The following is a 20577-nucleotide window of genomic DNA, read 5'->3' as shown; positions in this document are numbered from 1 at the left end:
TGGCTGACACTTTAGTATTTTGTGGAAGGGAAGGGAGGAGGTCCATGCCTGTCCCTAAAATGGGGATGTTTCACTCTCCCTTGCAACTTTGAAAATCAAAATTTTCTGTTTGTACACCTTTTCCAGCAGAAAAGCAGAGGCTTCCTTCAACTACCGCTTAAACACTTCCTGGCCCTGTACCCAGGCCGACCGCTCCCGTGGGGCACTGGGCACCCGTGTGGGGGCGCAGCTCCTGTGGGATTCGGCGTCACGGTCACACTGAAAGGGGCGCACCAGCGATGTCACATGTCCTGTGCTGGTTCTGAGTGCTGGTCTGGCATGAGATGGGTGCTGGCCATGCAGCTAGGTCCACTTTGAGGGTCCCCGTAGCCACCGGAAAGTGCAACCCCAACCCCTGCCCAGCCTCGAGCGTTGGCCCCTGGGGCTCCAACCTGGGGGCCGGGCGGGGAGGAGCCGGGCTTGGGCAGGGGCATGGGGCTCTGTGAGCACCCTTGGGCCAGGTCTTCAGCCTCAGTTTCCCCATCTGTGGCACAAGGCGATGCAATCTCACAGGGTTCTTGACGGGACCCGGAGGAGGATGGGAGGGGATGCTGTGAAGTGAGGGTGTTGTAGGCAGAAGTGGGGAAAGCATCTTGTGCCCCAACAGTGGGCGGGGTCTCAGCAAGCAGCCTGCCTGCAGCGCAGCGAAGAGGAGGCTCCCAAGCGCATCCTCTGGGTCCTGGGTTTCGGGTCCTCAGCCTGATGCCTTTTCAGCCACTGGGAGACAAGGGTCCACCCATCGTCACTGGTTCTGAGCTCTGGCTGGTCCCAGGTCACAGCAAACCCAGGACTGCTCCGAAAGAAGGGGCTTGGAGTCCCTCACTTTGCACAGTGGGACTCGGTGGCCCAGACAGGGGCCCAGGGCCTGGTGCTGGTTAGTGACAGCTGAACCCCTCTTCCCCACCGCACTGGCTTCTCTGTGCAGCCTGCACTGCCGCTCCCACTGAGACCACACTGGCGTCAAGTTGGTTATGACCCTCTCTTCTTCCCTGCACACTGGACAGTCGGCTTGTCCAGTCTCCCTCCAAACACAGGGGCCAAACCCAACCAAGAAAGCAAGAGGCAACCAGCAGACACCCGACAACCCAGGAAGCCGAACCCAGCTCCGTCCAGGAGCCGATCAAGGGACCCCCAGCGCCCGGGCCACAGAGAGGCACAGCGTGGAATCTTCTTCACAAAAGCAACCACTGCCCTTGAATTAAAGGAGAAATAAAAACGAAGCTGCCGGAGATCAGGTAGGAAGGCGAAGAACGCACATCAGGAAGCCACGGTTCCCACAGCAAACCACAAGCAGGGAAAACAGCGAACGCCTGCGAGTGAGAGAGGACGTGTGACGGGGACACGCCGCTTACTCACCGTCGGAATCAGAGGGGCGACGGCCCGAAGAGGGTGCTAATGAAGATGGGAGCTGGGAGGAATAAGCAAGACGAAACTGAGAGAAGAGATAAAAGCTGATTCTCTGGAAGACCAGTCAGAGAGAGGGATGGCTGGCATGCTGGACTCGGAGAAGCAAACCAGTCCTCCGACGTCGGGACAGATGCAGACGCACAGGCACTGACAATTCCAAGTGGGCAGCGGCTAGGTGCCGACAACTGACCCACGAAGAGGCGGTGAACTGGAGACAGCTGGGACGGGACAAAGCCAGAGAGGAGTGAACCCAGGTTTAAGAGGGCGGGAAGGCAGGGTTGGCAGGTAAGTTCACCTTAACCCTTTAAAATGCTAACTCTTAGGCTATTTGGGTTATTGCAGGTAATAGAAAAAGATGCAAGGCTCACGGATTCATTTAATGAAGACAAGATAATCTTCACAAAAAAAGCTGACAAAGACGACACCCCAAAGCAGTGCAGACACAGCGGTTTTTGGCAGGACATTAGTCATCAGCTTCCCGGCCCGTGGACATGTGCCCGGGAGGCCAAGGGCTCCCTGGCTTTGCTTCCAGAACCTGGACTGAGCTCAGTCCAGGCCTGGGGGAGCATTGTCGGGAGGGGTGGGGTGTGGGACGGGGCTGGCACTGGGGCCGGGCCAGGTGCCAGGAGGTCACCATGCCCTGGCTCCATGTCAGGGTCAGGGGGTGGGGCCGGGGGTGGAGGGCTGGGTCCTCACGCCCTGGGCTCCCTCTGCATTGTTGATCTAGTGAACCCCTGGAGACGGGAGGGATTTGCTCTCAAACAAGAATCTTACTGTTTGCATAGCACAGCCTACCATTTAATTAGAAAAATATGTTTTTAATTAGCTTTCTCTTGACAAACACATTGGCTCGTGTGGAACGGAGAAAAGCCTGTTCCTCGGGTGTGGACATCGCCGTGCTATGCGCAGACCTTGCTCACGGTGCGGGGAGGGCCCCGCAGCAGTGTGGCTACACACGCGTCTGCCCGGGTTTGCGGTTTGTCCGAAGGGCCTGGGGCTGCCGGGGACCCAGGCGAGTCTCCACCCGCCCCAACACGCCCACCACAATGGCCAGCAGGTCACAAAACTCAGGAAAACTTCCCTCAGAGCTGGAGAGCAGAGCTTTGAGGGCTTCTGCAAGAAGGAGAGCAATCGGAACCAACTGGCCTAAAAATAAAAGAAACGGTAATTGTCAGATTTCTAGAAAAATTTGACACAATACCGATAGATTCTAGTACACACACTTCACTAAAAGATTGAAGAAATTCTCAATCAAGCAGAAAAAGAACATGGGTACAAGAGACCTGAACAGCACCCATGCGTGAAGACCCCAAGTGGGAACCACCAGTGCCCCGGGAGCCTGGCTTAAGGGCCAGGCTGGAGGGGCTGCCGGATGTGGAGGGGAGGCCCCCGGAATGAGGGTCAAGGCGGCCCTTACCCACGCCATTCCAGGAGCAGAGCAGCTGGCCCCCCACTGCCCCCACAGCCCCCACAGGAACTTCTCTCTGCCTTTCCTCTGGGCCTGAAATATCTGCCTGGGGTCACACGGAGTCCCTGGGGTTCCTCTCCTTCTTTGAAGATGCGGAGGAGACAACACAACGTAAGTGTCAACTAACTGGTCGGAGAGACTGAGGCAGTCTGAGGAATCAGAGCTGAGCGTCCCGAACAGAGAGAGAACGAGCGAGTGGGAGGAAGGGGGTCCGTGTCGGGGAAGGCTGACTGACGTTCTTTAGGTGAGACCGGAGTGGGAGCCTGCGGGTGAGCCGTGGAGACGAAAACACAAGCTCAGCTAAATACAGGTCTGTGGCATGGGAGGAAGACCTGGGAGGGGGAAGTTCAAGGTCAGTAAGGAGGACGGGCTGGAGAGCCGAGCTGAGCTGCTGTGCACTTCAGGACAAATGGACAGGGCAGCGTGGGGAGGAGAGGTGTTTTCCGGGTGCAGAGGACTGGCGTGAACGGAGACGGCTGCCGCAGACAGCAGCTCATGGAGCGCAGGCACGAAGGCGCAGGGACAGCGCAAGGCAGCGCTGAGGCGACGTTCTGAATTTCGAAGGTAAACGGGTGCTCTGGCTCCCACTCTGGAAGTCACGCTGCATGTAACCTATGACCCTGCCTGTTTCTGGAATCAGCCGAGACCGAGGTCAGCGCACAAAGCACCAGCTTGGAGTCTAAGTACAGCCAGGACCCTCTGCAGAGACGGGGCGAGCCCTGCTCACCGGGACTCCTGCGCACAAGGGGTCAGCTGGCATGTTCCACCCACCACTGGCCCGGGTGGTCGGCAGTCACAGAGGGGCTGTGACCAGGGGCCGTGAGGCCACCCTGGGGTGGTGTCTCATCACGTGGAAACGGGGTTTGCGAATGTCACCAAGGCTGACAACCAGCCAAGGGGAGAGCAGCTGGGTGGGCCAAGCAGTGCACCAGGTCTGAGCTGAGGGCTCCGAGGGAGGGCCTATGAGGGGGCCCAGCCAGGGGCTGGGAGAAAGTTCTAGAAGCTGCTCTGTCCTTGGCTGATGGCTGGGAAACTGGACTTTGGCACCTCCTCTCGGGGCCAGGACCCCGTGGAGCTCGGAGCCCGAAACCAGCTGAGAGCCCCAGCTGACCACCAGCCTCAGCCACTGCTTGTGTGAGAGGAGGCACCTCCGGGTGAGCAGGCCCTCGATCCAGCCCGCTGTGGGGCCGTCCCCGTGGGGGCCTGTGTGGTGGGGCAGAGCAGAGCTGCGCTCTGTGTCCTCAGCTCAGGGCCTCAGGGAGCTGGACCCTGCCACACCCTGAGTGAACTGTAAGGGGATCTCTTCCAGCCCCAGGGGAGAACGCAGCCCAGCCACCCTGGAGGGTGAGACCTAGGAGAGAACAAACCACCCACATGGGACTCCCATCCTGCAGGGCTGGGGGTGCATGGGTGGGGTTCCCTGGGCCTCTGTGGCCGAGTGGGAATGCACCAAGCACGGGCTCGGGGCAGGCTCTGCACGGACTGGCCAGCAGCAAGCAGAAAGAGGGGGGCAGGCGGGTATGTGGCCCAGGAGCCCCCAGGACACAGGTGCAGAGACCCGGCAGCGGGGGGAGGCCAGGGCGCAGGAAGGGGTCCCAGCTGCCTCCCTCAGTCCCCGAGCCCAGCATGACTGTGCTGCTGCGCCTGCTGCCGTAAAGCCTCCCTGCCCCCCAGACCAGGGACAGGAACATCCCTGTGGGCACTAGAGTGAAAGGAGGAGCGAATGACCTGCATCGAGGACAAAATGCAGGTCATGAGGAAGTGTTAAAAGCAGAGGAAGAAAACGAATCTCCACGAGGGTTGTAAGGGGGACACGTTTCCCCGGGAGAGGCAAACACGCGGCGGCGGAGCAGGAGTGCAGCCAGGCTGGCAGAAGGTGGACGACGGGTTGGAAAGTGCGGGTGGTGGGCCGTACCGCATCAGATGACGTGGGACTCAGACCAACAGAGGGGACCAGGACGGAGGCCCCCACACCTGGAAAAGCCCGAGCAGCGAGATGCTGAATTCCAAAGAGCAGGCGGTGGAAACCCGCAGGCCAAATACCCTCGGAAACGGAAGACAGTTACGCCAGGACCCGAGGCAGTGGGGGAGCCCAGCCCGGCGCTCTGAGCGGGGGTCCGACCGGCAGACGGACTGGTGCGGAGCGTCTGAGTGGCGTTTGTGAGGGCTGTGGAGCAGGTACAGTTCAACTCCGTTTTCAAATGTGCAGGGAGCACACACACATGAACATACGTGTCGCATGGAACACGGCCCCGCCTTGTCTCCCCCATTTCTCAGGTCCCCACTGCACAAGTCCCGCCACCCCTGCCGCTGGCCCTGCTGCCGGCCCATCGCCCCAGCAGCTTCGGCCGCAAGGGTCTTGAACAGAAGTGGCCTTTCACCTCACACGTCTATCACCGGGCGCTGGGGCAGGGCTGACCTGCGGCTCTGGGCACTCCCGGGATGGACAGCCCAAGTCCCGCCCGGCGCCCTCTGCTCGGCTGCTGCATCAGCCTCAGCTTCTGGGCGTGGGGCCTTGGCCCTGGGCCCCAAGGGCCTCCCTAAGGCCAGCGCTCCTGACCCTGAGCATGCTGTCCTCCACACCGCCGAGGTCCTCGGGAGCCTGAGCTTTCCAGGCCTGGGCTGGACAGGGATGGGGATGCTGGGGCCAGCCCCTCTCTGGGCCCAGACCCCTCACCTAAAAAGTGCAGACCCAAAACCACCTTCATAGCACAGAGCCCCCACTGGGGACGTCGGTTGAGTTCTTGCTGTGCCACCTCCTTCCATGTGTGAGGGACATGGGATCAAAAGCGGTCCCTCAGCAGCAGAGATAGGACCCCACAGAAGGAGACCAGGGGTCTGCACCTCACTGGCTCTGCCACCAGACCAAGTTGCTTTGCCCAGGACTCAGTTTCCCCAATCTGTAAAATAAGGGCTAGGACCATCTCAAAGACAGGCAGTGACCCAGTGCCCCTTGAGGCCACCCGCCCACAGGGACCTGAGACTGCCCCTCCCCGTCCCAGCCCTGGGGTGTGGGGCCCCCACCTGGAGCCGCCTCCTCTCCTGGCCCGCAGCCCGCACACTCGCCAGGTGCTCTGCCTCCAGCCTCTGTAGCGCCTCCTCCTGCAGGGCCCTTGTGTCCTGGGCGCTGCCTGCCTCCCCCTCTGCCTGGCGCCAGCCTGTGGGGCGAGCAGGGCAGCCGCCTGGCTCCAAGGTCTAGGGGCAGGGAGTCATCCCCTCCCACTGCACCCACGGGAAACTGAGTGCCTGGCACCAGCAGGGTGGGGGCTGAGGCTCCCAGCTGACTCCTCCCTCTGCCTGAGCTCCAGGCCCCTGGGGCCGTCAGGGGCCTGTCCTCTGTCCCAACTCCAGGCCCCTCCCCCCATCCATCCTTCCCTCTGGCCTCCTTCCCTTCCAGGGAGTCAGGCCCTGGGCCAGGCCCTTATGTGACCCACTAATGGGGACAGGGGACAGAAATGCGGTGGGGGTGGCCAGCAGGGCAGGGGCCTCTCTGAGGCGACACGGGGCAGAGACCTGGGGGGGATGGGCCTTGTGACTGTGTGGGAAGAAGGCTCCAAGGGTGGAAGCAGCCAGTGCCAAGGCCCTGGGTGGGAAGGGCAGGAGGCCAGTGTGGCAGGAGGGCCTCTTGCGGTTTCTGGGGCAGTGTGTCCCCTCAATTCGGTGGGGTGCTGGTCTGGGTGTTTCCCTGGAGTCCCCGGAGCAGGTGGGGAAGGGAGCTCACCTTCCTCTGCCTGGGCCAGTGCCCTGTGCAGCTGCCCCACACGGCTCTGGGCTTGGGCACGCTCGCTCTGCTCCTCCCTCAGCCAGCTGCTCAGGCTGGCCGCCTGGGAGCGCCAGGTGTCCTGGGAGAAGGACCACCAAGGTCAGCAGGCCACCAGGGTGAGTGCAGGGTCAAAATGTCATGTGAGATGCTGTGGGGATCTGGTAGGCAGCCCACGGAAACTCAGGGAGGCCCTGGAAGGGTATGGAAGGGCTGGAGTGGGGGCAGGGCCTGCATGTCCAGGTTTGGGGTATGGAGATAAAGTCTGGGAACAGGGTGTGCAGTGGCAGGTGGTGGCCCATAGTCTATGGGGTCAAGATGACTTTCAGGAACTGACCCCTGGCCACGACCTGGGGCTGAGTGGGTTTGGGCCCTGCCCCCTGGGGCTGGCACTGGGGGAGGGAGGACTGTGGGCAGTGGGCGGGTGGGTCTGGGAGTGCCCTGAGGCGGTGGGATGGGGAGAACATGTGAGCAGCTGCTGGGAGGTTGGTTGGTCCCATGTGAGGGGTCACGGGTCGCTCTGCATGTGGCCTGGCCAGCCCCTCCAGGAGCTGTATTTGGGGGTGGCAAAGGCCCTGCCCTGGGCCCAGTGCGTCCCCTTGGGGCTGGCTCTAGGGCCTCTGCTGCAGAGGGCCTCTCTGCCTCCCCTCTGGTGAGGGCCACTTGGGGCCGTTGGGCTTTGAGGGGCTCTGGTGTTCCTCACACAAAGGGTGGTCTGGGCACTGAGGGGCCCAATGGCCCACAGGGCCCTGCCGGGGTCTCAGCAGATGTAGGACAGGCCAGGCCTCCCGCCCCACTTACCTGCTCCCGCCGGGCATCCTGCAGCTGCCGCACCAGGTCCCTCAGGGCCTGCTGCACGGCTGCCACGTCCACCTCCAGGTTGTGCTGTCCCGGGGCAGGTGAGGGCCATCGGGGTGGTGAGTGGGGCCAGGCAGGGGGGCTGGTACTGTGCCGCCCAGAGTGACCTTGGGAGCTTCCCGAGCCTGTAGGACAGTGAGGGTTGAGGGGACATGGGGCGCACTCAGTAACACATGTAGGTGTCCTGTCCCCACCCACAAGGGACTGGGGGGCCCAGTGTCCAGGCCCTCACTGTGTAGCCTGAGAGGCCCAGGGAGGGGTGAGGGTGGCCCGGGTGAGTGGCAGAGCCAGGAGAGGAGCCCCCGAAGCCTCCGAGGACACTGACCTTCATGGGGGGAGCCGGGCCACTCAGGGTGGGCGAAGGGGCTCTGTGCTTGGAGGCCCAGCTCACGGCAGAGTGTGGCCCACAGCTGGTCCAGTTGGCCCTGCATGTCCTGCCTGGCACCCTTGGCCTGGGCTAGCTCCTGCTCCAGGCTGTGGACCTGGCGGCAGGCCCTGTCCAGGCGAGCCTGGAGGCCGTCAGCCACGCCACTGGCCTGCTGCAGCTTCCTGCTGGCGCCGCACAGCTCAGCCCGGAGGGTCTGCTCAGCCCCCTGGCTCTCACGGAGGCGTGCTTCCATCTGCTTCTCCCGGGCCTCCGCTCCGGCCTCCACCTCCGCCAGCTTCTGCTGTAGCCCCAGGACCTGCGGCCAGGCATGGGGGCTCAGATGGAGGCTGCACACGAGGGGGCCCCTGAAGCCTCGCCCTGGGTCTCTCACCTCAGCCCCTCCTTGGCACAGGGGGACCTAGGGCCTGCTTCCCAGCCCACGTTTGGCAGTGGAGATGCCTGAGCCCCGGTGGGGAAGGGCACCCCAGGACCATAGAGCATACCCTGGCAAGCAGCACAGCCGCACTGGCAGTCTCATGAAAACAGGCCAGACAGGGCCACAGCCCACGCTTGTCTGCTAGCTCATGGCCTGGGGTGGCACAAGCTGGGTCAGCATCACCCTGAGACCAGGGCTGGGGACCCTCAGGGTGCCTGACATCCCACCATAGGCTTCCCGCCAGGCACCAGCATGGATACACGGGGTGTCATCGCCCCGCACCCGGTGCACGAGGGAGGAGGGGCTGCCCTGACCCCACTGTCCCTCTGCTGCCGCCAGGCCTCTCACTTCCAGACAGGCCGCCTGTCTGCTGCTGCAGACCCTGGGACGAGCCTGTGTCCCCAGCCCTCCACTCACGCGGGGTGAGTGACCAGGGCAGTGAATGGGGACACCGCCACCCCTGTAGAAGTGCACGGGCTGGGGGGAGGGACAGCTAGGCCCCAGGTCTGGGCCCAGAGCGCCCCAGCCTGTTAGCCTGGGGGTAGGAGGTCTGGCGTCGCAGGGAAGAGCAGTGGGCCTCCTCTTCGGCGGCTGTATAAGGACCCCATTCACAGCTGGAGGTGAGGGGCTGTGAGGTCACATGGGGGTCACATGGGCCAGGGGAGGTGAACCCCCGTTTCTGGGCATGGTGGGTGCTTGGCAACGGCCCCTCGCGGCATGGCGTTGGGTCTGAACCAGGGCACTCCATGCAGGCTGAGGCCCAAGGATGCCTTCTCAGGCTGTGGGTGGGGGCGGGGGCAGGGAGGGGGGTTCGAGGCCACCAGCCTCATGCAGCCCAGCCTGGCAGCAAGCAGAACCTAGGGGGTGGAGCCTGGGACTGAACAGAGGGCCTTTCAAGCTGCCTGGGGCTGTGTGTGAAGGCATGGGGGGGCTCACTGGCCGGGGGCGTGCAAACATGTGTGCGGGCATGGGTGTGGAAGTGAGCTCAGAGTCCTAGAGCTCATGCGTTGGTCTTTTCAAAGCCCCCTGCCTGTCCCTGGACTCAGAACTCTCTTCACCTGGGGGAGACTGTCCTTCACTGAAACTGCAAGGGGTCACATGAAGGGCAAGAGTGAGGCCCGGGTGGCATGGGACCTCTGCCTCCCTCTCCAGGCCCCTCAGCCTGTACCTCCTTCTGGGCGTCCTCCCTGGCAGCCTCCACCTCTGCAGCCTGCCTCCGCAGCTCCTGGGCCTCCTGACGGCTCCGCCGCTGCCGCTGAGCGTCCTGTGCGCACCGAGCCTGCAGCTGGCGCACCTCCCAGCACTTCTGCTGATTCTCGGCCTCCAGCATCCTCACCTGGAGGGGGCAGGGCCATCCATGGGGGCCAGGCAGCCCCCTGCACCCCTGCCTCTGCTTTCATGTCCTGGGAGGAAGCCTCCCTATCGGCCAGCTCCCCACACGCAGGCTCAGTCCAGCTCTGCACACGGGTCCATGTGGTGCCCTTGACTTTGGCCCTTGGCGAAACTCTGTAGACACCTGGCACCTCCTCTCAGGGCTGGGACCCCATGGAGCTCGGAGCCCGAAACCAGCTGAGAGCCCCAGCTGACCACCAGCCTCAGCCACTGCTTGTGTGAGAGGAGGCACCTCCGGGTGAGCAGGCCCTCGATCCAGCCCGCTGTGGGGCCGTCCCCGTGGGGGCCTGTGTGGTGGGGCAGAGCAGAGCTGCGCTCTGTGTCCTCGGCCTGGATTCCTGACCCTCGGGGTTCATGGGCCTCAGAATGGTTTTTAGGCCATTGGGCTTGAGGCTTGTCATCTGTACCCTACAGGGCAGATCCCCCCAGGAATCCCATGAGTCTGAGCAGCCGGGGGTGCCCTGGAGGGGCCAGAGGAGCTGGGCCCCAGGGTGTCACTCACCTGTCTGCAGAGCTCCCGGAGCTCCCGGCGGGTGTCCGCCCGGGCCCGCTCCGCCTCCTGCAGGCGGGCCTGCAGCTGGCCAGCCTCCTTCTGGGCCGCAGCTCTGGCCGCCTCCAGGACCAACACCTCTTGCTCCTTTTCTTCCTTGGACCGCTGAAACCTGAGCAGAGTGTCACCGGCTGGGGCTGGGGGCGGCCACCTGGGGGCTCTGGCATCTCCCATGGTTACGGGTCAGGCTGCCCAGCAGGGCTTCTTCCTCATTCTAGCAAACACGCCCTGTGGTGCCCCAAAGCCCAGCCTCCTCAGGGCTGCCTGTCCCCTTCGGGGCACAGTGGGTCCCAGTGCTCAGCAGCCCTGGCTCCTCTCTCTCTACAGCCCCTCCCCCCACCACTCCCCTCACTCCAGCCCTCGGGGACATTGCCAGCTGGCCACTCAGGGCCTGTGTTTCCTTCTGGATGGGAACTTCCTGAGGGCAGGGACAGGCCTTCCTGTGTCCCAGCCTCCTCTCCCATGGCCAGTAGTGCCACCCCTCTGGGTGGACAGCCAGCACCCTGGGTCTGCTGGGTGCGTCTGCCCACCACCTCTGGCCCCTCTCAGTTGTACACCACTGTCCTCCCACGACCTGGGGGGTGGGGTGGAGCTGCAGGGCAGGAGGACGCAGCCCCTGTGCGGTGGTCACCCTACCTGGCCTTCTCCTCCTCCACCCTGCGCACGGTGGCCCGAAGCTCGGCGCTGGCCCGCTGCAGAACGTCCTTCTCCAGGGCCTCAGCGCTCAGCGCCCGGCGCGCCTCCTCAGCCGTCCTACGCAGCCCCTCACGGCTGTCCTCACTGCCCTGTAGCTCCCTGCGCAGCGTGGCCAGCTCCTCCTGGGCCTCCCCTAGCTGTGCCCGCAGCCGCTCGGCCTGGGAGAGGGACAGGCAGCTGCAGGCACCAGGGCCGGCCCAGGTGAGGGGTCAGGAAGTATGGGTCGGGCAGGCACAGGCACCCGCAGCCTTGGGCTCTGGTCTGTGGACAGCCTGGCTTTGCCAGCCTGTGCTCACCTCCCCCACTGCCAGTGAAGCTGCATAATAGCTCACCAGGGCCAGTGCCAGAGCCCAGGCAGGGGACACCAGACTTCTCCTGGCCCTGGTCTTGCCCTGTGCTCTCTGCCTGGGCCCCAGGGCCACCGGCCACTGGTCAGCAGGGCCTGTGAGACATGGCTCCACCCACAGGTCTTCACTGTCCCCACCCAGGTCCAGGCACCACTGCCTGATGGTCCTCCACCTGCTGGGCCCTGATTTGTGCTCCCCTCCTTCAGTGATGGCACAGCACTCAGGGCGCTGTCTGTCCTGTGCACGGTGGCGGGCCCTGGTCCCCTGATGGGATGGGGGCTGGCGGGGAGGGTGGGTCTCTGGTGTCCTTGGAGTCTTCTGTTGCCACCAGAGCCCACTTGGGCCGGGCCGTCCAGAGGCTCTGGTGGGGGGTTCCCGCTGTCACATGTGCAGGGAGCACGGAAGTGTGGGCCTCCCGAACCTGCCCAGCCCATACCCCTGGGAGCTGACCCAAGGCAGGCCGCAGGCTGCAGGTGTGAGTCTCCCTCCCCCAAGATCGGCTCTGGGCCCAGTGTGGGACATAGCCCCTGGAACCAGGGCCTGACACTGGGGGCTTCCAGGCAGAGGCTGTTGACACCGAAATGTGGGTGGGGGTCAGGGGTCCCACTCACTCTGGGCTCAGCCCCTGGGGGGAGGGTTGGGGAGAGCACAGGCAGAGAGCCATCCGGCCCCCAGTGCCCAGGCTGGGGTGGGCACTTGCCAGGGCGCAGCCAGGGCCCCTGGCCTCCTGCCTCCCAGGCTGGCTGTGGCCCTAACAAGGACACTCTGGAGAAGGCTCTGTTCCAACTTGCGTGTCCCCGAGGAGGAGGCTGAGGAGGCCGGCAGGGGCACGCCAGCGCGGGGAAGCCACAGGAACTCGGAGCTACGTCCAGGCGCCAGTTTGCCAAGAGCAAGCCCCACTTTGCCGGCTGCTTCAGCGGGACATTGTCCAGGCCCCCGGCCGGCCTGGCTCCCGCGTCAGCCCACTGTTATTGTTGTTCTGTTTTTGGGAAGGGCCAGAGCCCCCCCTCTTCGCTCCCCTCCCACCCCCCACATGTGGGAGCCACAAGCCATGCAGAGCGTTTTCCGCTGAGCTCAGCAGAAATCCACCCAGAAGGTCAAGGACCAGGGAAAGGGCCCATCCGTCACAAAAGAAGCTGTTTTCAGTTCCCAGGACAGGGAGATGAAAACAAGCAAAACAAACGCTGCCCCTCCCCCGCGCCCCCACCCGCCGCCCTCGGCCTGAAAACAACCATCCCTTTTACAGGAATTTTACAGCCAAATCGCTTAATGTGATTATAATAATTATTTCTTTACTAGAAATTGTATAAACAGCCTCTTTTGAAATCTCCTGCAGGGGGGTGGCTGAGAGCCCTGTGTGGAGGAGGGGAGGGATGTTGAGGAGCCCTGGCCTGTGTGTGGCACGTTCATGTGTGTGCACACGTGTGGTGGTGTGTGTGTATGCATGCAGCGTGGCGTGCATGTGGTCGTGCATCGGCATTCATGCATGTGTGAACACACAGGCAACACTGCACCAGCGCGCCAGCGTGTGTGGAGGAACACGTGCTGCCTGTTGAACACACATGTGAACTTCATGGGGTCCACATGCATTTGCATGTGTGTTGTGCCTGCGTAGGAGTGCATGTGTGTGGCCACTTTTGTGCACTGTGTGTGCATGGGGACATGTGGTCTCCATGTCGGCAGGAATGCGCGTGCATGGGTATGTGGGGTGTGCGTGTGTGTGAGCTGTGCACTCACGCACACCCGTGTGGACTCAGCCAGAGGCCTGGATGTGTCTCCAGTTTAAGGGCTGTGAAAATGTTGCGGTTTCCATGGTGACTCTGGCCAGCCTGGCGCCAGCAAGGGCGCTTCTGTGCTCCTCTTGCCCCCTCACCCCCCAGCTCTCTGCCCCCCACTCTCTTTCTGGGGGCCCCTCTCCGAGAACCTGAACTTGTGCGCCTCCCAGCTCCTCCCCCTGCGGCCCCCAGTTTTAAAATCTCATTTTGCTTCCCCGTGTGGTCGCTGACCGGCCTGACTTTGAAATCTGTTGAAAGGAGACCTTTCTCTTTGGGGGCCAAAGTAAACAGCCTGTCATGTTAAATCACGCTCTCTTCCTCCGTCCGCCCCGCCTGCCCCCAGTGCCGGGGGAGTGCGCGCCCCTCTCCTCCTCCTCCACGGCCGCCAGGCGTGTGGTGTGTGAGCCGGTCAGCGCCGCCTGCCAGTCTTGGCCAACTGCCCGGGGTGCTCGAGCCGGCGGGTCCCTGCGGGCCCCACCTGGGCGCCGCTCGCCCTCCCCCAACCCAGATCCCATGCCCCCCTGCCCTCCCCTCCTCCAGCTGTGCTGAGTCCCCTCGAACCTGCCTCAGGGACACCTCCCGACTCTGCCTGCCTGCCGAGCTCCACCTGGACTAGCTGGGGCCTCTCCTGTCGCCCTGCCAAGACTTTCCCCACCCAGGACACCATCCTGGGGCTCCTGGGGCCTGTGTCAGGCCCATGCAGGGCCGCCCTACACTTCCCTGCCGCTTGGCCCCAGGCACCCCCAGGGCGGCCTCCCCCTACCCCAGTCTCAGTCCCAGGGGCCCATGCTAGTGCTGTATCCAATGGTCCAGCTTCCCCGCACCCCCAGGTCACACCTGCCTTCTCCCCCAACTCCTGGCACTCCCTCACCTCTCTGCCCGCGATGCTCCGCTCTGCCACCACCTCCCGGAGGCTCCCGAGCAGAGCCTCGGTCTCTCTCTGACGGTCCGAGATGGCCTCCTCAAACTGTGCCTGCAGGGCCCTCAGCTCTGCTGCCGTGGTGCTCGCTGTGGCCTGGGGGCGGGGGGGCATGCAGCAAGCCATCGAGGCATCAAGGGGCCACTCACGGCATGGCGCCAGGCTGGTGGGTGCCGGCGCCGGGCCTGGGTCTCGTCCTGGCCACCTCCCGGGCCACCAACACCAGGGCCAGAGGAGACAGTGGTGTTGGGTAGGAGTGGAGGCCCCAGTGGGGAGCCCTATGGGGAGGGACTGACCCCATGCCTTCCCTCTGGGGTCCCAGGCAGCCAGGCCAGGGCAGAGTCCTCCAGCACGGACCCCTCTCCTGCCTGAAACCTTGCCGGTGGGCCCACTGGGCCGAGTGGCATGTGGCAGGAGTGGCTGTTTGGCAAATGGGAAGGGGCCACCCCACAGTCCCAGTTACTACTCCCTGCCCTGCCCCAGACACAGGCTCCTAAAGAGGGGTCGGGGCCCCGGTGACCCCAGCCGGCGGCCTGAAGCGGCGGCCTCTGTCCACCAGTCGAGGGCAAGCAGCTACCTCCCAGGGTCTCTCCCCAGGCCCTACGGGATTCTCCGTGGATGGGTGTCCTGGTGGGGAGGGCCTGCCTCAGGTGGATGCCGCCTCCCCGGGTTCGGTTTCTCTCGTGAAGGGGCCCCGCCGGTGAGTGGGGTTCCATGCTCAGACAGGCTGACTGGAGACGGCAGGGCTGGGGGCCAGGGCCTTGGCTTGGGTTCGGCCCTCCCTGCTGCAGGCTCCTGTGCAGCCCAGGCCCTCCCCGTTCTGGTGGGGTCGCCAGTGTTGTGGGGGGCAGGGACTGGCCTTTCCTTTCTGTCAAGAAAGACAGTGTCCCCTCCCAGCAGGAGACCTGGAGACACCCCAGAGAAACTGAGGCTGGGGGCCGGGGTGGCGGGGGACATACCCAGGGACCAGGTGGGTCTGGCCAGTGCCCCGTGTTGGCTGGCGGGAGGCCCACAGCTCACCTCCGCCTGTTCCTGCCGGCCGCGGGCCTCCTGCTGCACCCGCTCCAGCTCCCGCTCGGCCCTGCAGAGCTGCTCCTGCAGCAGGCTCCTCTCTGCTTCTTTCTGAGACAGGGCCTGGTGGGACACAGTGTGTGCGGCTCCCCATCTGCTCTGGAGGGGCGGCACCCCAGAGACAGCCACATCCCAAGGGACTGGGGGGAGCCTGTCGCCCCATCCAGCACAGCCCAGCCTTTGAGCCTTCAGTCAGGCAGCTGCCCGCCCCGGGTGCCCTCCCCCACCCCCATCATGCACCTGTCAGATAGCTGCCCCTCCCCCAAGCAGCCCAGGGGCTCCACAGACCTTCTCTCAGGGAGCCTCCCTCCCACCCCCTTCAGCTCTGCTTCCTACAGAGCACAAGTGGGGTGCACTAAGGATTCTGAACCTCTGAAAATGCTCTGTGTCACTGAGGGTGAGGGGTGCCAGTGAGGGCCCCCCACCCCCCAGAGGGCTGCAGAAGGTGGGAGGAAGTTGGCGGTGACTATCAAGGCCACATGTGCTGCTCCCTGGGGGACCCAGCCCGTGGGAGGCAGCCTCAGGGTCACCAGTTACTGCTCACAATGGCAACACCCTGGGAACCACCCAGATGCCCCCTGATGGGAGGCCAGCAAAACCATCCTGACCCAGCACACGGGGACTTGGCGCGGCTGCGACAGGGTGAGCCTGCCCTGTACGCACAGATGTGGAGGCCCCGACGCAGGTTGGCCCGTTTCGTAATAAAGAATTGGTCTGTGGCTTTGTCCTGGGAGGAGCCTCTGAACCCTGGGGCCTGCCCAGGTGAAGAGTGTCTTTGTTGCCCGGGGGCCCCTGGGACCACACCTGAGTGCGCTCTAAGGTGACTCGGGGCTGCCTGATGTAGTCTGGGGAGGGTGACCGTGCCTCCAACCGTGCAGTGGGGCTGTGTGGGCCACCGAGCTGCCCCGGCCTCGGGGAGGGTGTGGGGACTGAGTACCATCAATCACAGCAATGTGAGGACCCTGGTGAAAACCCGGCGCATGCTGGCGGTCCAGGGGGTGATGGGCCCCGATTCCAGCAGCAGAGACTGTGCGCCCCATGTGTCTCTGCATTGAGCTGGTCCCTACTGTGCCTTTTACAAGGACGCCAGCATTGTAAATGTAGCACCTTCTTAAGTTCCGTGAGCCATTCTGGGGAGCTGATGAACCAAGGGGCTCTACACACACCTTTGCACCATCCCTGGCCTTCCCCAAATGCCCCCCTCCCTGCCCAGCGACTTCCTGTTCCTCCCGTACTGTCCCCCCCACCCCCCACCCCCCGCCCCCACAGCTGCAGAGCCTCTTCTGCTGCTCGGGAAGCAGAAGAGCGTGGCAGCTAAGAGCACCGACCCCGGTGCCTAGCAGGCGCTGTGCAGCCCACGGCAAGGCCGGTGCTACATGTGAACCTGCCCCTCCTCTCCAGTAACAGGGGCTGATAAGAGCACGTGGCTCAGAGTGTCGGGAGAACCAAACCAGAAATGCAGGGGTCTGGCCATAAACTGTGGTCCCTCCTGCTCCTGTCCCCCCTCCCCGTGATTTGTCACTTGTGCCAGCCTCTGAGACTCCTGTCACTGTGTGTGACAGCACACACAGATGTGTTTACTCGTGAGTGCTTCCCAGGGTCACGGTAAACTGCAGGAACCTGGACCCAGAGGGTGACTTTCACATGTCCAGTGTCTGAGCCCCAGTAGCCAGGGGGTGGGTGGATGGGCAGGTGGGTGGCTGATGGTTAGACTGGATGAATCGTGGATATGAATGGACAGCTGAGTGTGGGGGCCGAGGGAAGGCTGTTTAAACAAAGGAAATAGATGCATGCAAATGAGTGGTTAGATAGGTGGGTGGTCAGATGAGTGGGTGGATAGTCCTGTGGATGGATGGATGGGTGAGCAGATGGGTGGATGGGTGGGTAGGTGGATGGGTGAATGGATGGATGGATGGATGGATGGATGGATGGATGGATGGGTGGGTGGATGGATGGATGGGTGGGTGGATGGGTGAATGGATAGATTGATGGATGGATGGGTGGATGGGTGGCTGGGTGGATGGGTGAATGGATGGATGGGTGGGTGGGTGGATGGGTGGGTGGATGGATTGATGGATGGATGGATGGATGGATTGATGGATGGATGGGTGGGTGGATGGATGGATGGGTGGGTGGGTGGGTGCACATCCTCCTCCAGGGCTGCTGTGGGAGACCAGTCGCACTCCAATAGCAGTGACCTGGGAAGGCCGCCCCCGCAGCCCTCTTGCTGGGTCAGGAAGTCACGGTGTGGTGGATAGGAGGATGCTCCGCTGCCTCATCATCCCCCCATCACCTGCTGCATCTCATGCTCCAGTTGGAGGAGGCTCTCATCCCGCTCATGCTTCAGGCTCTGAATCTGCTTCTCCAGAGCCTCCCTCTTGGCCACAGTCTTTGCCACCAGCTGCTTTTCCTGTTCCAACCTGTATGCTGCTCCCTCCTTCTCCTCTGTCAGAGACAGACGCAGGGTCTCCTGGGCCAAGACAAAGGGACAGGCTGTGAGGGCCACACAAGGCAGGGCCGTGAGACCAGCAGGCACCTGTGGTCCTGAATGAGACCTGGTTTGAGGAGCACCAGGGCAGGAGGTCCCCAGGGGTTGTCCCATGCAGCCAGCCGCATGCCCTCGCCTCACACAGTGTCGCTGAGGCAAGAGCTGTCGGGCCCCGCCTCCGTTCTTCTGTCTGATCCAGGCTGACAGTGCACAGGCCTCCCTGAGCTTCCCGGCGGACCGAGTACCACTCTCACGCAAGAGATGTGAGGATGTGTTGGACAAGGCCTGCAGGAGCCTGTGGCCAGGGGATGGCTCAGACGGTGACAAAGCTCCTTACAGCTATGCCCTCCGAGTGCTGAGGCTGGTCCCTCCTGTGAGGGAGGGGACTCGCCACCCTGGCTGGGCCCCAAGACTCTAGTGGCCCACTTGACCTCCTCTGGGCCCCGCCTTAGTGTGGCCCGGCACCTCTGCTTGCTGGCTGGTCTCCTAGGACCCCTCGCCCGAGGGTCTGCGGTTTCTGGGACATGGAATGCTCCTGGAAGTGGCAGCAGTGGGCATCCCAGGGAAACAAACCTTCTCCCTCTGGAGCCGTGCCAGGTCCTCACGGTGGCCCAGCGCCTGGCTCTGCAGGGCCACCTGTGCTCCCCGCTGCTGCTGTGCCACCTGCTGCCGCAGCCGCCCCACATCCCGTTCCAGCTTTGTCTCCCGGGCCTCCCAGGCGCCTTTCAGCTGCTGCAGTTCCACTACAGAGTGACAGATGCATCTGGGACTGGCCAAAGGGCCTCACACCCTGGAACCCTCTATGGCCTGTGTGGACCCTCTTGGAGTGACAGCCACCTGCTCTGAGGATGCTGTGCAAGCTGCAGGGACAGAGCCCCACTGCAGGGCATGAGTCCAGGCTGAGGCCAGGCCCAGGTGCTGGGGAGGCCATACATGGTGCATGGAGTGGGGTGGGCTGGGCAGGGCCACCGTGTGACCCAAGGCTGAGCCTTGGGGCAGGGTGGGAAGCAGGCTGGGCAGGGCTGCCCCTCAGGGACAACAGTGGCAGGACCCATTCAGCCCAGGGAGCTCCAGGCCCAAGGTGCAGGAGCTCCTCCTGGGGGGGCGGGCAATGGGACCAAGCTACTCAGAAGGAGCCCTTCGGGGCCGCATGGAGAGAGGCCGAGGCTGCAGGAGCACCTTGCAGGGCCTGCCGGGCACGCTGGGCGCTCTGGGCCTCTCCTTCCAGCTTCTCCCGCTGCACCTGCAGCTGCTCTGCCCGCTGTTGGGCCTCGAGGAGGCTGCTCTCCAGCACGTCCCGCTGGGCCCTGCGGAGAAGGGTCGGACGGTGGGTCAGTCACCCGCCCGCCGGGGCCAGGCGGGTAAACAGAGGACACCCTCACGTTCAATCTGTAAAAACCAGCTGGGCCCTACACAGAATGTGTCAGGGGGACTAAAAGCTAAACGCAAACACAAAACGACTCGAGAACTCAGAACTGTGGAAGTAGCAGAAAAAACACAGGGGGTGTTTCAGGACCTTAAGAAAGACACCAAACCCGGAAGACAGGGGTACAGAGGCTGGCGGGCCTGGACACACGGAGAGACGGGGTGGGGGTGGGGCGGGGCGCTCATGCAGAAAAGAGCCCAGGAACCGACTTGGAAAACGAGGCTGGGGGGAAAACCCCACCCAGACACACGAAGAGCTCTACCAATCAACGACAGAGCGTCAGCTGACCCTACAGAAAAGTGAGAAAAGTGACCGTTAGTCACAAACACCCACAAACGGTTCACACCCCTGTGGAACTTGCTCGACCTCATTAGTGCTCAGGGGGTTAAAAATCACAACCGTGCACTGGATTTGCCCGGAGACTAAAATCACGAGGCTCTGCAGTGTGGGCTGGGGTGCGAGGGCCGCCTCTCTGGGGAGGGGATTCAGAGCTTGCGCGGGCCGGTCCTAGGGCCAGCCGCCCGCCGCCCGGCGTTCGTGCCGTAGAAACGCAGCAGACCGGCCGCGCAGACCGGGCGTGCACGGTGGCTTTCTAACCGCCCTCGGCTTGGGTGCCGGTGGATGGCACACATTTCAGAAACCACGGCACGCCCGTCAGTTGCGAGCAGGACGAGGACGCTCTCTTCCTTATTCTCCTGCTGCGGAGCAGTTGCTCTGCGAAGCAAAAGCAGAAGCACACACGCGTGGCTCCGTCACGGGCAGAAGCTGACTCTGCACATGAAGCGAAGCTCAGAGAAACCCCGGGACGGGGACAGCACCGGACGGCAGCCCCGTTTCTGGCTTGAATTCTGACAGCCAGCCCATCAGCATCAACCAGCCAGTGAGCACGTTGTAACTGTGCCCTGCTGTGCCAGCGGCGTACACACGGGCGCAGCACAAACACCGACCGAACACAAGTCCCGCACGGACACAGAAACACCGCACACGGCCCACACAAGTCAGCGGGTCAGGGCAGGCCGTGGGCCCTGTGCGGTCTGCTCTGCCTCCCAGCACAGTGCTGCCACCTTTGCAGGGGGTCGGGCATGTCCACACCTTCCAGGGCCCCTGATGTCTGCAGAGCCCAGATGTTTCACTTCTCTGATATCCCGGTCCCCCGTCCAGTCCCCACATGGTCAGCACCCATGTGCTCCCCACCCCCTCTGCCTGGACCGCTGTGCCCACCTCCAGGTCTCCTCTGGGAGAGATGCCTGTGCTGCACAGGATCGGCACCTGGAGGCTGGGAGGCTAGGACGTGTCCAGTCTCTCCCTCCACAGGAGCCCAAGGGCAGCTCAGCCTTCTGAGGCCAGCCTAGGCCAGTGTGTAGGGTGCAGGCGGAGCCGGGTCCACCTCCTAGCACTGGCGCCCTGTGAACTGAGGGCATGTCCCCAGGACCTGGGGTGGGTCCTGGGGGACCTTGGGCCTGGTGTCCTGGTGTCTTTGGGACTTGGGCCCGAGTCAAGCTGACTGTTGAGGAAGCTGGCTGCCCGCACACTCTGGGAGCTCTGAGAATGGTGGCGGCCAGACCGTCCAGGCCATCC

General features: G+C 63.5%; 1 protein-coding gene across 1 annotated transcript in view; it reads right to left on the bottom strand.

The window, feature by feature from the left end:
* Positions 1-20577, bottom strand: part of CROCC2 (ciliary rootlet coiled-coil, rootletin family member 2) — a 56948-nt gene that overhangs the window by 8993 nt on the left and 27378 nt on the right. Inside the window, 12 exon segments of the mRNA XM_071220781.1 lie at positions 5939-6072; positions 6636-6756; positions 7476-7657; positions 7858-8215; positions 9504-9671; positions 10230-10389; positions 10914-11131; positions 13967-14110; positions 15035-15148; positions 17379-17555; positions 18147-18316; positions 18753-18880. Of these exon segments, the coding sequence (XP_071076882.1) occupies positions 5939-6072; positions 6636-6756; positions 7476-7657; positions 7858-8215; positions 9504-9671; positions 10230-10389; positions 10914-11131; positions 13967-14110; positions 15035-15148; positions 17379-17555; positions 18147-18316; positions 18753-18880 (2074 nt within the window).

The sequence above is a fragment of the Desmodus rotundus genome, chromosome 2 (genome assembly GCF_022682495.2).
Source record: "Desmodus rotundus isolate HL8 chromosome 2, HLdesRot8A.1, whole genome shotgun sequence".
Classification (NCBI taxonomy): Eukaryota; Metazoa; Chordata; class Mammalia; order Chiroptera; family Phyllostomidae; genus Desmodus; species Desmodus rotundus.
Note: the sequence above shows the minus strand (reverse complement) of the source record. Positions and strands in the feature narration are given on the sequence as shown.